We start from the raw sequence: 15,120 nt of genomic DNA on the forward strand, positions 1-15,120 counted from the left end.
TCCCCACCTTTCCTTGACACTCTCAGAACTCAGACTTTATTTGATTTCGGCTTGATTTACTCATGCATTTTTACTGGGACCATTTACTGAGCACAAGACAGTAGCACCTTCGGCAGTTCAAATTAGATAAATAGTTGGTTACCTACAAGAGGTCCCGGAGTCCCCAGGGCCAGCTTCTGCCGGGTGACACTTAAAAACTCGTGACAGGGGCGCCTGGGTGGCTTAGTTGGTTAAGCGACTGCCTTCGGCTCAGGTCATGATCCTGGAGTCCCTGGATCGAGTCCCGCATCGGGCTCCCTGCTCGGCGGGGAGTCTGCTTCTCCCTCTCCCGCTCCCCCCTCTTGTGCTCTCTCTCTCTCTCACTCTCTCTTTAAAAAAAAGAATAAGAAAAAAAAAAAACTCGTGACAGATGCAAACCCCAGCACTAAAAAAATCTTAAACTTACATTATCCGTAGTACCTTAATCAAGAACAGGGTTATATACTGTTTTTCCATTTCCAGAATGTAAATGAAACTCATTCCTCTAATGATGACGTTTTTTAAGCACTTGAGTGAGGCTGAAACTTGAGTTGATCTCTAGTTGCTTAAATTGGTTCAGATACCATTTCTTTTTTTTTTTTTTTAAGATTTTATTTATTTATTTGAGAGAGAGAGAATGAGACAGAGAGCATGAGAGGGAGGAGGGTCAGAGGGAGAAGCAGACTCCCTGCCGAGCAGGGAGCCCGATGCGGGACTCGACCCCGGGACTCGACCCCGGGACTCGACCCCAGGACTCGACCCCGGGACTCGACCCCGGGACTCGACGCCGGGACTCGACCCCGGGACTCGACCCCGGGACTCGACCCCGGGACTCCAGGATCATGACCTGAGCCGAAGGCAGTCGCTCAACCAACTGAGCCACCCAGGCGCCCCATACCATTTCATTTTTTTTTTTTTTTAAGCTGTATTCTTCAGGATTTCTGTGCCCACTGTGAAAATTAATAAAGGGAAACCACTAATGTAGACAACAGGCTGCTAGAAGGGAAGACTGGAAGGGGCAACCTGATGTCAATTACAGGAAGAATTGTCAATTACAGACCCGTAACAGAAGAATCTCAACAGAAGAGAATCATAAATTACAGGCTCCCACAGAGAAAGATGTACATTGCATCACCTGCAATAAATCAGCTGCCCCTGCAATTCAGCCAATGAAAAACCATCATCACCCTAAACTCTTGCTACACTCCAATGGATTGGTGTTCAAAACAACTCCTCCCAACTTCCTCCTTCTTTTCCATCAAATAACATTCCTCTCCTTTTTTTGTTGAACTTGCCTATGGTTTTGTTGTAGCTTCCTTGTCCTGGATCACAAACCTGTGCTATTCCTGAATAAACCTATGTTTTTGCTCGGAAAATAACTAGCAGTTTTAAGGTTAACACCACCATTACCCATCGATTTTTTTTTTTAAAGATGTTATTTATTTATTTATTTGACAGAGAGAGACAGCAAGAGAGGGAACACAAGCAGGGACAGAGGGAGAAGCAGGCTTCCCGCCCACCAGGGAGCCCAACCTCAGGACCCTGGGATCATGACTCTCGCCGAAGGCAGACGCTTAATGACTGAGCCACCCAGGTGCCCCTACCCATCCATTTTTTTTTTTAAGATTTTTATTTATTTATTGAGAGAGAGAGAATGACAGAGGGACAGCATGAGAGGGTGGAGGGTCAGAGGGAGAAGCAGACTCCCTGCCGAGCAGGGAGCCCAATGTGGGACTCGATCCCGGGACTCCAGGATCATGACCTGAGCCGAAGGCAGTTGCCCAACCAACTGAGCCACCCAGGTGCCCCTACCCATCCATTTTTAAAATTCCATTTTGAGATTTTATGCAACTTCTTATAATTTTAAAAACTGAAATTACAGGACTACGATTCCAGTGTTACCACCAGCATTTCTTTCAAGTTAAAATTTCATTTGGTGACAGGTGAATTATCTAAACGAATCCTCAAATCCTTGACTAGATACTGTATTTATTTACCCTTTATATGTGAGATCTTTTACAAATAAGAGAGTACATTTAATGTAATGTACATTGTAAAGAACAATTTAAAGGCAACAAGGGGGCGCCTGGGTGGCTCAGATGGTTAAGCATCTGCCTTTGAAGCTCAGGTCATGATCCCGGGGTCCTGGGATCGAGTCCCGCATCGAGTCCCGCATCGGGCTCCCTGCTCAGCGCAGAGCCTGCTTCTTCTTCTCCCTCTGCCATTCCCTCTGCTTGTGCTCTTCTATCTCTCTGTCAAATAAATAAATAAAATCTTTAGAATAAAGGCAACAAGGTTCCTACCCTACAGCTTAAGGAATAGAAATTTACCAAAACCTTCTACTCATTTTTAAGGATTCAATTCAATTGGTATCTTCTGAGATACACGAACTATAATTGTCTTGGTGGTGAGAAAAGAGTGTTTTTAATATACTTTTTCCATAATTTTTTTCTCATTTTTCTGCGATAAGCATGTTTCTTTAGTAATAAGAAAAAATAATAACTTTTGGAGAGAATAAAAAGTCATTTCCTTTGCAGAACCTTCCCAGACTACCACCTTGGTGGACTTAATCTTTTTTTCTTTGCTCCTGAGGCTTGGTTTACCTCCATTACACTTGGTTGCACGATTATTTGCTTTCTAGTCTGGCTACCCAACTGGAGTGTTCACTCTTCCAGATTGGGGTTCATGCTCAATTCATCTCCACATTCCCTGAGCTCCAATGCAGAAGCCACCCATAGAAGCTGAATGTGGAGGAAGGAAGGAAAGAAGGAATAACCAATATCCAGGCCCGACCACTTAGACAATGCCTTCATGATGAAAACCTGACTTGTGGAAGAACAATCTCTCCTCTTTCTGCAGGGGAGGAAGATCTGCCAGATAAACTGACTGTGGCAAGAGGCGAGGCCAGATGGGCAGACCAAGCGGGGGAATTCATTTCCCTCTGGATATTAAAGATGTTATCTGTGGGCATGTGGCTGCCAGAGCGCTCAGCAGCAGGGTGGGTGATTCTGGATAGAGCTCTCTATCTTATGTGGCATCGGCAGACCAGTTTTGCAAATGTAATAAAGCCCTGGCAGCCTGAGATATGCACTGCCTTCCTGTCTCCTCCTCACCCCGGCCCAGCCTGAGAGAGGAGAGCAGAGCAGCCCCCAAATTCCTGCTCTCATCTCTGCCCCGAACAGGCAAGGCTCAGCTACGCACCGGGCTCTTCCAAGAGAGGCAACATAGTCAAACGCCTTGGGATGGTGGCCTTACCCCCTGGGTCTAAACACTAGTGTACTTGACACTTAAAAAATTGTTCTTATTAAATATTTAATAGCTACAAAAGGGTATTTATAATACATATAATACAATAAAGATTGAGGACATGTATAACCCTTAGCATCCAGGTGCTAGTGTGAGAAAGAGAACATCACTATTGCCTTGTAAGACTCCTGCATGGCTGTCCCTGCCTGGTCCCTCTCACTTCTCTCAGAGGTAAACACTGCCCTGAATATTACATTTATCATTCCCTTACTCTTCTTTATAATCAACCACATATTTTTTTATTGAAGTGTAATTTAACCATGTTTTTTATCCCCAATGTATTATTTTATTTTGCAAGTTTTGAGCTTTAAGTAGAATCAATCTCTATTTTTCCACAATTTACTTTTGCACTTAGCATTTTTCATTGCTATGCAGTTCCCATTGTATCAATCAACCAAAAACTTAACTCCACTTTTGATAGACGTAAGGACTGTTTCCGTTTTTTTGCCAAGTACAAACAGTGCTGTTACGAATATTCTTATACGTGCATCCTGATGAGTGAGTTTTCTTGAGGTTTATCGAGGAGAGATGTAGCTGGGTCATATCCATGCACAACTTCAGCTTTGCTAGATGATGCCAAGCTGTTTTCCAAGGTGATTGTATCAATCATAACACTTTGCAATCCCAACAGTAGTGTTCTAATTGTTAGACCTTTTCACCAATACTCAATGTTTACAGATTTATTTATTTAGCAAATCATTAAAGTAGTATCTCATTGTGGTTTAAAATGTAGTTTGAGGGGCACCTGGTTAAGCCTCAGATTCTTGGTTTCGGCTCAGGTCATGATCTCAGGGTGGTGGGATCAAGCCCCGTGTGGGCTCAGAGCTCAGCTCAGAGTCTGCTTGAGATTCTCTCTCCCCTTCTCCCAACCCCCTGGTGTTCGCTCTCTCTGTCTCTCTATAATATAAATAAATGAATCTTTAAAAAATAAAATATAGTTTGATTTGCATTTATGGGATTTCTTTTTTTTTTTAAGATTTTATTTATTTATCTGACAGAGAGAGACACAGTGAGAGAGGGAACACAAGCAGGGGGAGAGGGAGAAGCAGGCTTCCCGCTGAGCAGAGAACCAGATGTGGGACTCGATCCCAGGACCCTGGGATCATGACTGAGCCGAAGGCAGACACTTAACAACTGAGCCACCCAGGCGCCCTGCATTTCTGGGATTTCTAATGATATTGAACATCATGTTATCGGTTTATTGGCCACTTCCGTTCCCTGTTTTGAAAATGCCTATTCAAGTCATTTGCCCTGTTTTTTTCTATTGATTTATCTTTTTATTGTCGATTTGTAGGAGTTTTTTATATGTCCTGAGTATTAATCTTTTGTTAATCCTTCGGTAGGCATGAATATCTTCTCTCTCTAGCTAAATTGTTAGTCTTGGAGGTGGAGAATAGGGGTAGAGAGTACACAATAGTCAGACCAGTAAGAGGCCTTTAGGTTTACAACTGCCTGTTTCCCTTATTGCGCGCTCTCCACATCTGTCAAGTGGCTGGAGGCACAGAGCACGGCCTGTAAGTGCCCAAAGAAGATTGTCCAAGGGCCAGGGAAGGTTACAGGCTGTTTCTTTTTGCTTTTTTAGAGAACCAATCACAAGGCAGGTAAAGAATCTTTTGAGTTTTCAGATTTTGAAACATCTAGATGAAGGGGTGGACACACCGAGGTGCACTTGCTGCCCTCTCATCGGGGGCTGGTGCCGGAGATGTAATCTTTCTGCTTCAGGTGTTGCCTAGCGATTTCCCGCGCGTGCGCTCCATCTCTCCAGCTTCGCGGGAAGCTCTCCCAAGTGGGGGCCAGATTCCATTGGTTTAAATCCCTCCGAGACTGGCACACAACCAAACGCTCAGTTCCTTTATAGATTTACCTATGGGGCCACAGATATGCAAGGTTCGGCCGCTGCACTAGAAATTACAGTCAGGGAGGCGAAAATGCGCAGTGCACACGAGGTGGCATTGTAGCTTTAGCCACAAGCGTCCCACCCCTGTCTCCCGTGCGCTGACGGAGTCCCCGGAGAACGTGTCCTGGGGACGAGAAGTGGGGATCCGCTAAGAGCTTTAGAGGCGTCCCTGGGTCGGGGTGGGCTGGAGCTTGGGAGGGACCTTTTGGGAGGGTCGCCGATTCCTCCCTGCTCTGCTTCACAGGGACGGGGGCGGGGACCAGCGGGACTTTGGAACCTAGTGCCCGAGGTGTTGCAGAAAGAGGGCGCACGGTCAACACGCCCGCTTTGCAGCACGGCCCGCCGCAGCCCGCCGAGCCCTCTGGCCCACCCCCTACTCCAGGCAGCGGGAGCGCGCCAATGTCCCAGAGCACGGCCCCAGAGCACTGCCCCGAGGGCAGGAGGCGGGCCGGAATCGTCAAGTGCGGGGGCGCGTCACGGGCGCCCGCTCCTGATTGGCCGGCCGCGGCCGTCACGGGCCGGGCGCACTGGGATTGGCACCGCCCGAGGCCAGGGCTGGAGTAACTGGACTCTGGGCGGCGGGTCGCAGTCCCAGAGCTCAAGGGGCTGGCGTCGGCGCCGAGCCCAAAGCCCTGGGTGGGAGCCTGGCCGGGACGCGCGCACCATGCCCTACGTGCTCATCAGCACCCAGATCCGCGTGGTGAGTACCCGCCGCCCCGCGAGTTGGGAAGGAGTTGGTTGGGGCCGGGCCCGAGCCCGGGCAGAGGGCGCTGCCACTGCACCTTGGCGCCTTCCTCTCGGGCAGCGCCCGCCAGTGACTGGACCCGGAAGCCGCCCGGGACACGCCCCCTCGGGCCGCGGGTCGGAGGCTGGGGAGCGCACTCAGCCGGGATCGCGGGATTCGGGGAGTTCTGGCCGGCCGGTGCTTCCAGTGCCGCAAAGCGGGTGGGGTGCGTGCGTCCCCGCGGCCGAGTGGGCTCGGGGCGCTTGCGGCTCCTGTCCTACCTGCCCGCCCGAGGAAGCCAGGAAGCCCTGGCCTCACGTGTGCAGCACCCACTGCTCTACACAGAGCAGCTCCGCAGGGGTTACGGGGTGGGTGGGTGTGAGTGGAAATATTTTGGGGGAAAGAGGTTTGGAAAAGAAAAGGACATGCTAGGACGCTAAAACACATACGCCAAGTGCCTGGCCCAGGCACAGCCACTAATAGCACCCTCAGGCACTTCCAGAAAGTCTTTAGGAGAGAAAGAAGGGGGAGACAGGCCCTGTGGTTAGAGGTGGGGAGACCATTCCGGAGTCAGAAGTGACGCCCCTGTCTCTGGGTGAAATTTCCTCATCCAAGACGCTGCTGGTCGCCCCAGGAATCCCCTTTTAACTTCAGAATGGTACGACTGGGCACCCCAGCCAGCACCTCCGTCCTTTCCCACTACCGAGGTGCTTGGGTGATCCATCAGCACGTGCGCAGCTCCTTTGAGATGGAGATAGCGGGTGGGGGGAGGGGTCGCCATGGGACAGGCGAGGTCTTGGCGGTGCCCTAGGGCAGTGGTTTGAGAACCAGTTACTTGGGCAGTTAAAATGTGTACTCCTGGGCCCCTTCCCAGACCTTCCAAAACAGTCTCTAAGCCTGAGGCTTGGGAATTCAGTGCTCTTCAGGGGATTTTTTTTTTTTAAATAAATAGAACAGCTTTACTGATATATAGCATACATGTCACAGAATACACCAATTTAAAGTGTACAATTCAGTATTTTTTTAAAGCATACTCAGGAGTTGTACAGCTATCACCTAATCAATTTTAGAACATTTCCATCCCCTTGAAAAGACACCCTGTACCCATGCCCTGTATCTTAGCAGTCACTCCTCACTGCCTCTGAGCCCCCCAGCCCTAGATAACCACTAATCTACTTTCGTGCCTGGCTTCTTTCACTTTTACGTTTTCAAGGTTCATCTGTATTGTAGGATGCGTCGGTACTCATTCCTGTTTTGCCAAATAAGATCCCATCGTCTAGCTACATCACAGTTTATTCATTCGTCAGCTGACACTTAGGCTGTTTCCCCTTTTGGGGTCTTGTGCATAATGCTGCTATGAACACTCCTGTACAAGTTTTTGTGTGGACCTGTTTTCATTTCTGTTTTCCAGGTGATTCTGACACATACAAACACGGATAGTGATACCTGGCAGGAAGTTGCCAGGAGGCAGGCAATGTCCAGCTCAGCTTGGAGGGGCCAGGGACGCCTCACACTGCCAGGCCTGCTCACTGAGGGCTCCACCCTTTCCCAGCTCATGCTCAGCCCCCAGTGTTCCTCTGCACCCTGTCCGGCCTTGAACTGAAACTGGCTCAGGGCCAGCAGGCAGGGGAGGAAGGACAGAGAGACCCTCCACCTCTCCCTGGCAGCCAGCCAAGCAGCCACTGTGGCTTATCTTGCAGGAGGTGGGCCCTACCATGGTGGGCGATGAGCACTCAGATCCAGAGCTGATGCAGTATCTGGGGGCCTCAAAGAGAAGCGCCTTGGGAAACAACTTGTAAGTAGTGGCATTCCTAAGGATCTTCTCCCTGCCGGCCCCGAGACCTGCCCGTTTCCTTTACGCAGCCAAGCCCAGGGATGACGCCACTGCCTAGCGTCAGAGGCCCTGCCTGCATCATGGGGATCTGTCCTCTGTGGGGTCAGTCCTGTCTGCAGCTTCACCGCAGCCCCCAGGCTTGCTCTGAAAGCTCTCACTGGCCCTCCCTTCATAAGGGAACCCCAGGACAGAGTCCAGCTGGTAGAGGACTCCATAAGTGGACTGTTCCTTGCCCTGCCCTCTCATCTCGGAGCTAGACCCCACCAAGACAAAGAAAGGCACAGAGAGAAAGGTTTCTCTCGAGCTGGCTGAGTAAGAAAGCTGAACTCTACAAACAGGCAGCAGGCAGCCTGGGTCCTCCTTCCAGCTCAGCTGCTGCCTGGGGACTTGGCCACGTCCCCTGGCGTTCACACCAGCTCCACAGGTGTGGAACTCGTGAGAAGTGCTCCAAGAATGAGCCCCAGTTCAAAGAGGGGAAAGAGGAGGCAAGCTGGCCCCAGCCCCTTGGGTCAGGGTTGGAGGGCTGAAGCCAACCCCATTCCTTTACCATGAGGCACTTGTCTCAAGATGCCCAGCTTGGGGCTTGAGCCCTTTACCTGACAACCCTTCATAATCAATCAACCCTGAAAGAAGGGACAGCATTCTCTGTGCTAGGGGGGCAGCACCCAGAGCCAGGAGCTATTAGGGGCCAACCTGTTGCTCCAGGACTGTGGGACAGGCAGGGCAGCAAGAAGGGGCAGAGCCGTGGGGGAGGACCCTGGAGAGAACAGGCCATTCCTCCTGAATAGTGCAGTGGCCCAGCGCACATGGGGCTGTCATCAGACTAACATGGGCTCTACAATCCATAGGACATTTGGAAAGCTACCCATCCCCTCCCAAGATTTCTTATTTATAAAATGGGAACAATCATGGTACCTTCCTTAGGTTGTCGGGAGGAAGAAACAAGCTATACAAGTCAAGTGCTTAGCAGGGGAGGGGGCAGGGAGTGTGCACTTAGCCGGGCACCTAGAAGGCATGCAGCCAATACCAGTCACTACCAGGATCCCTGACCAGGCCTCCTCAGCAGGAGACATTAGCTGTGTGCGAGGAATCGGCGCTCTGTGCCCCCTCAGGCTGTCCTTCCCCCCCCCCCTTCTCTTCACAGTTATGAGTACTTTGTCAGCGATCCTCCTCGCATCGTCCTGGACAAACTGGAACGCAGGGGCTTCCGTGTGCTGAGCATGACAGGGGTGGGCCAGACGCTGGTGTGGTGCCTGCACAAGGAGTGACCCTCTCCCACTGAGGAGCACACAGAGCACCCCTTTCTTGAGCGGTTGCCGTGGGCCCTGATCCTGAGTCCCCATTCACTCTCTTCCCAAATTGTCATTTTCCTTAGCCTGGCCCCACTGGGCAGTGAATGGCCTTTTCTGAAACGTGCCTCAGCCAGGGGGAGAGGGCAGGGCCCTTGCCCTGGTGCTCCCAGCTGCCCCTCCAGCTTCTCCGCCTGGCTGAGAGCCCTGGAGGAGGCCATGTCCTGTGGGCAGGCTGAGGGCCCCGAAAGAGCCAGGCTGTCCCTGGCCAGGAACTGGGAGCCCCCCAGGAGCATGGCCCCAGGACTGGGCGGGAGGGTCCTGTGTAGCTAGTCCAAGCCAATAAAGGCCTGTGATGAGTGGTTGCCCCTCTGCTCTGCAGGCTCACTGACTCTCACCGTGCAGAGCACCTCCCTGGGGGTCTGCTCACGCCTGGGGAGGAAGAGCCAGGCCTGGGTGGAACCCTCTCAGGCAGAGCCCACCAGGGCCACGCTTGGGCGGGCCAGCACCTAACACCTACAGATACAATAGAGGTAGACTCTTGTTTAAAAAAAAAAAAAAAAAGTTTATTTGTGACGTTCAAGAAGAGGGCCGTGGGTGAGTGGGCTGTGGGCTGGAGGCAGGCTACGTGGGCTGCCCCACCTCATCCTCCCGCTGCATCTGGGTGATCAGCTGTTGACGCTCAGCCGCCTGGCGCATGCGCATCATGACGAGGCTCTCATAGTCCCTCTCGGACAGCACTGAGCCCTGGGGGACAGAGGGGACCGGGGGACGGTCAGGGTAGCAGGGCGCAGCCCCCCACTCCAGACTTGGGAGGACTGGGCCTAGGCAGAACTACAGTCCTGAGTCAAGGAGTGAGGCTGCCCGGTACTTCTCCGCGGGCTCTCCTCCCACCCATCACAAGCAGCCCCCAGGCCTTCCATCAACAGTCAGCCCTGCTCCATCTTCTCAGGCTGAATCACTGCGTGCGCCAGCCAGGCCCTGTCTCCCTTCATTTCCTCCTCGCCCTTTATTTGTCACTCCTTTCGGCCACCCGTGGCTCGGGCTTCTCACAGGTTTCCAGCAAAGGCGCTGTCAGAGGGGCAGGAGAGCACCGCCCCCTCCCCGCGGTCTGGCTCCTGCCAGGACAGAGAAGGGAGCCCTGCCCTAGACGCAGGCTCAGTCAGCCCCCGCACTAGAAGGAGAAACAAGCAAGAGGCCACCCGCCTCCTAAAAATACACACCAGGGCTGCAGGAGGGCAGGGCCCAGTGCCTTCTTTTATGATCTTGCCAGCGCAGTGCAGGGGATTAAAGAGTGCTCTATGTTCATAATCAAAAGAATAATAAACAACCAACCCAACGCGCCAGTGTTGTGGGGTGGAGAGGCAGCTCTCCAGTGGAGCTCAGATCCACCCACCCCACACCCTGATAAGGTCTGCAGTGGGAACGAAATCACTTCTCCCGTCGGTACAGCTGAAGCTTTGTGAAGTGTGAAGCCCACCTGAGTTGGCACAGAGGTGAGCCAGGCCAAGGGGGCTGCGGAGCAGAGCCAACCGCTGAGCCCTGTTCTGTGGCAGACCCAGCGAGTGCACGCTCACGGAGTAAGTTCAGTGGTCAGTGACCTGGGGAATGTGACGGGAGTGACTGGGGTTGAGATGCCAGACCCCGGCCAACTGGTTTGAAGTAAGGGCTGTACAGAACCAGGAAGTGTGACTCAGCCCAGATCCCCCTGCTTCTCTGACAGTGCCAGCCTCCTTGTCTGTCCGGGGGGCTGCAGCAGCTCCGAGGACAGTAGCCCTCCCAGCCAGGCCCACCTACCTACGCTTGGCCCAGGGCACTGCTGACAATTCACGGCAGCCCCATGTGGCCCAACCCTTTCCACGGAGGAGGGACCCCAAAGAAGGCCCAGGTGGCCCAAGGCAGGATAGGAGGCAGCAGGACCAGGGCCCTCAACTGCTCTCTCCTGCCCTGAGGCTACGGGAGTAAATCCGGGAAGATGAGGAACTGCCAGACTGGCTGTCAGGCCTCAGGCCAGGGGAGAGCAGTCCTCCCTCCCCAAGGTAAGGCTGCTCTGCAGAGCGATCTTCAGAGTCACCCGGCGTGCCCTGAGCCCAGCTGTGGGAGGAGCCAGCCCTTTCCAGGCATGGGGCTGCTTCCCGTTAACACCCTCTACCCCTTCCTTCTCATACCTTAAGGCTTGGCTAAGGAGGGCCTGTCACAGGCCCCAGGACTGAGTCACCCACACTAGTGACAGGTCTCTCTTCCTTCCCCAACAACTGTTCCACATGCCTGCCTTTCAATTAATTCCCACCCTCCTTGGGCTCCTCCCTCCCGGACACTTAGGGGGCAGGAGGGGGGTTGGGGATCCAGGCCCATGGGCTAGGGCCCCAGGCAGAGAGGCTGTGGGGGAAAAAGGGAGCAACGTGGTGACACACAAAGCAGGGCTGCCCCCAGAGAGTCCTCAGGGGAATCAGAGGCTCCCCAGTGCCCTGGGGTGTTGGCCACAGCTGGCCCAATCCCGGCCCGCGGATGCTGCAATTACCTAAGAGCATGAAACCCGGCTTCCCACCTGACTGAGTCACCTGAAAACAACACATCCCCACTGCCACACACCGGCACAAACAGCCAAGCCACTAATCAAGAGTCCAGGAGCTGCGGCGGAGAGGCCAGGTGAGCTCGGGTCCACCCGGAGCGGCCGCCGCCGGGGAAGCAGTCCAGGCGGCTCTAGCACCGAGAGATCCATCTCTGGCACCTCGGCGGAGCTGCCCGCACTCCGACTCCAGTAAGTGCTGCTTCTTCCTCTTGGCGTTTTTCCCCACTGCCCGATCAAGTAACCAGGCCGCTCCTGTCCCTCTGGGAAACTCCTGTCGCCAGGAACTCCCACCTTTCTGCTCTCCCGGACAAAAGCACCCTCTTGCCAGGACCTCTTGCCACCGTCTAAGATGCTGGCCAAAAGTCTATGCTTCTAGCCCACTAGGGCTGTCCCCTGGTTCTTGCCAGTCACTGCTCCAGCGGGAACCTAATGATCCCCAGCTACTCTTGAACTGGGCTGCTGAGGTACCAGGCTCGTCTGCTGGCTCCCCTGGGTGCCATGGAGACCTGGCGGAAAGGCTCCTTCCGCAACGCCTCCTTCTTCAAGCGGCTGAGCCTAGGGCGGCCGAGGCGACTCCGGCGACAGGGCAGTGTGCTCAGCCAGGCCAGCACGGCTGGCGGGGATCACGAGGAATACAGCAACCGAGAGGTCATCCGGGAGTTGCGAGGGCGGCCAGATGGCCGGCGCCTGCCCCTGTGGGGGGACGAGCAGCCCCGGGCCACCCTGCTGGCCCCACCCAAGCCTCCCCGCCTCTACCGAGAGAGCTCCAGCTGCCCCAACATCCTGGAGCCCCCCGCTGCCTACTCGGCCACCCTGCCCTCGGCGCTCTCCCTGGCGGGCACCTTCCACCACTACTCTGAGGACAACCTTCTGGACACTCCCTCCTTCCAGGGGACACCTGCTCCAGACCTCAGTGATCCCTTCTTCTCCTTCAAAGTGGACCTGGGGATTTCACTTCTTGAGGAAGTTCTACAGATGCTGAGGGAGCAATTTCCGAGTGAACCTGGCTTCTGAATGGGGTGCGGGTGGGCAGAGGTGGGGTAACTGGAAGAGCCGGAAGCCTGGAAAGAGGGTGCAGCTGCAGATTAAGAAAAAGGTAGGGATAGGAATCCAGGATCCTGCCTGCCCTCCGGGTCCTGAACAGTCCTCCACGTCACCCTGGAGCAGAGGGACAGAAGGACAGAGGCAAGCTGGAAATGCTGTGGAGGGGGCACTTGCTGGCAGGAGCCCTGAAGGCAGTTGGCTAGGCTGGGAAAGGGAGGCCACGCCTGTAACCACAGGGACGGGGCAGAGGCCAGCAGAGGGGGATGGCAGCACAAGGGGTCTCAGGGAGTGGAGGCCATGCAGACTGTGCAGGTCAGACAGGTGCCCTGCACCAGCCCCTCTGAAGCCACTGTTAATAGATATCACAGGACAGGACTAGACAAAAGTGGTCCCCCCCACTAGCTACATGTGGCTGTTCACATTGAAACTAAGTAAAATTAAAAATTTAGTTCCTTGGTTGCACTAGCCACATTTCAAATGTCCAACAGCCACACGTGACAAATGGCTACCACATTGGACAGTGCGGGCTGAACATGAACATCACTGGAGAAAGCCCTAGTGGGCAGCATGGGTCTAGGCCACAGCCTGGAGCCACGAGGGCCACGGTGGGCGAGGGGGACAACCAGGCCCTGCAGGGGAGGGGAGGGGCTGGCAGAGTAGGAAGAGTGAGGCAGGTAGGGGTGCAGAGTACAACTCAGGGGGAAGGCCAAACAAATCATTTGCCGAGGGGACAAGAGAGACAAGCTGCCAACGCTGCTGCCCAGAGCATGCCCTGAGCCCGAGGAAGGAGGCTGTAGGGACTGCCAGCCAGAGGCACAGGGGTGCTTGGGGAAGTTCCCACAATTATTAGTGATGGGAACCCTTGGGAAATGTAGCAGAAACAGTGGCAGATTTCCCTTTCTGCCCCAAGAGCATAGGAGAACCAGATCAGGGGATGGACACAAAACTCGTGGCTGTTACTGTGAAGAAGCTCAGCGGGTCTCCAGAATTCTCCACCAGGATTGGGGAGCTCTGCCTTGCCCGGACCCCCTGATGATGGGGGCCTGCCACCCAGGGCCGAGCCCACTGGTCAAGGCCAAAGGCTGTGCCAGTGCTCCCGGCTTGTGGCCTGGCCAGAAGACTTGAAACCAGAACCACACTGGCTGGTCACGTGGTTCTGACACGCTAGGCCTCTCCAAGCCTGGCAGGGGGAGAGAAGCTTCGACGCATGCTGCTTGCATACCCAAGCCTATGTCCTCCCTCTTCCCTCCTCTGCGCGGACTTGCGGAGTTGAAAGCCTCCCCACCAGATGCAGGAGAAAATGAATAAAGTTGTTTGTAACATGGCCTATGGAGTGTCATCTGGGGCTGTGAAATGCTGGGAATGAGGTCTCTAAAGAAGGGCTCCGACCCGTTCATCTTTCTCCTCTGCCCAGGATCTGGGCCACACTCCCAGGGAGCTTCCCGTCCTCCCAGCCAGCTGAGGAGCACACAGGAGAGCAGGGATGGCGTGGCTGAGGCAATGAGAGCAAAGCCCTGCGGACCCCCAGGGACCCTCTCCCCCACGGGTTGGGCTGTGAGCATGGCAGCCTGAGGCTCCCGCACAGATCCACAGGCCATTTCGGAGAAGGGACAGCTCTGTGCCCGAAGGCTCTCTGTCCCGCCAAAGTGGGGTGGTGTAACCAGGGCCAGGTGCGCGCGTGTGCAGGTGCCGAACAGAACGCCTCACGCAGCCGTGAGGACCAAGAGCCAGCGCGCAGGCGGCGCCTCAGGGCCAGCAGGGGAGCCAGTGCTGAGGCTGGGGGATTTGGCCTCTTGACAGTAGGCCCCTACCGGGGCAGCCCCGGACACACCTGGAGAACCGAACCAGAGCCAGGTAGCAAGCAGCTGCTCACACTGCCTGCCCCTTCCTTCCCTGCGGCACCAGGCAGGCAGTCGAAGTGCCCAGTGCTTCACACCACAACCAAGCAGCCCGTGGGCCAGGAAAGCCCCTCTGGGCGATGGTGGGAGCCCCAGGCGGAGACCGGGGGACATGGAGGGAAAGGAAGGTCTAAGAATTCTGTGCGGGGTGGGGTCCTGGCGCTAAGAGACAGAGTCAGAACAGAATCCCAGTCCTGTTCAGGTTGGCAAACCTGCCAATCTCACTCTGCTCCTGACGACCTGGATTTGGGAAGAAAGGGCCCTGAGCAGAGCCCAGACAGGAAAAGGTCCCTCAAACCCTGAGCAGACCCAGCTGAGGGAGGTGTGGTTCCTTACCTGTGACAGTCCTGGGTGGCTGGGGCCCCCCACATCCTGGGGCTGTCCCTCCAACCAGGAAATCTTCAGAGGGTTATCGACCAGGCCCACTTCATTTTGGACAGCCAGTTCCTGCCAAACACAGTACCCAGTCCTTGGTCCCATGGCTCCAATCAGCCATAAAGTGGCTCTCTCTACACCCGCAGAAAGATTCAGAACCAGC

At 54.5% G+C, this 15,120-nt stretch overlaps 3 protein-coding genes across 4 annotated transcripts in view; 2 read left to right on the forward strand and 1 right to left on the reverse strand.

Moving 5' to 3' along the window:
• Positions 1-5,754: 5,754 nt before the first annotated feature.
• On the forward strand, positions 5,755-9,490 carry GCHFR (GTP cyclohydrolase I feedback regulator). Its single transcript, XM_021695587.1, has 3 exons — positions 5,755-5,921; positions 7,646-7,740; positions 8,924-9,490. The coding sequence occupies exons 1-3, from the start codon at positions 5,886-5,888 to the stop codon at positions 9,045-9,047; spliced, it is 255 nt and encodes an 84-aa protein (XP_021551262.1). The 5' UTR covers positions 5,755-5,885; the 3' UTR covers positions 9,048-9,490.
• Positions 9,491-9,662: 172 nt separating this feature from the next.
• DNAJC17 (DnaJ heat shock protein family (Hsp40) member C17) overlaps positions 9,663-15,120 on the reverse strand; it is a 43,006-nt gene continuing 37,548 nt past the window's right edge. Inside the window, exons 10-11 of one of the 2 annotated variants that reach the window (XM_021695585.2) lie at positions 14,919-15,029; positions 9,663-9,815 (exon numbers count right to left, since the gene is read on the reverse strand). In XM_021695585.2, coding sequence (XP_021551260.1) covers positions 9,693-9,815; positions 14,919-15,029 — 234 coding nt within the window. In that variant the 3' untranslated portion in view covers positions 9,663-9,692. The remainder of the gene's footprint in view (positions 9,816-14,918; positions 15,030-15,120) is intronic. The other variant, XR_002480616.2, reaches the window with a different exon arrangement.
• C9H15orf62 (chromosome 9 C15orf62 homolog) lies at positions 11,874-12,858 on the forward strand. The gene has a single exon (XM_021695586.2). It carries the CDS (start codon positions 12,139-12,141, stop codon positions 12,652-12,654), a length of 516 nt encoding a protein of 171 aa, XP_021551261.1. The 5' UTR covers positions 11,874-12,138; the 3' UTR covers positions 12,655-12,858.

The sequence above is a fragment of the Neomonachus schauinslandi genome, chromosome 9 (genome assembly GCF_002201575.2).
Source record: "Neomonachus schauinslandi chromosome 9, ASM220157v2, whole genome shotgun sequence".
Classification (NCBI taxonomy): domain Eukaryota; kingdom Metazoa; phylum Chordata; class Mammalia; order Carnivora; family Phocidae; genus Neomonachus; species Neomonachus schauinslandi.

What these genes read in the sequence shown, in the direction of transcription:
- C9H15orf62 (XM_021695586.2), top strand. Translation starts at nt 12,139, where the DNA reads ATGGAGACCTGGCGGAAAGGCTCCTTCCGCAACGCCTCCTTCTTCAAG.
- GCHFR (XM_021695587.1), top strand. Translation starts at nt 5,886, where the DNA reads ATGCCCTACGTGCTCATCAGCACCCAGATCCGCGTG. An exon ending in TCAGCACCCAGATCCGCGTG is followed by an intron (nt 5,922 to 7,645) that starts GTGAGTACCCGC and finishes CTTATCTTGCAG; the next exon opens with GAGGTGGGCCCTACCATGGT. An exon ending in AGCGCCTTGGGAAACAACTT is followed by an intron (nt 7,741 to 8,923) that starts GTAAGTAGTGGC and finishes TTCTCTTCACAG; the next exon opens with TTATGAGTACTTTGTCAGCG.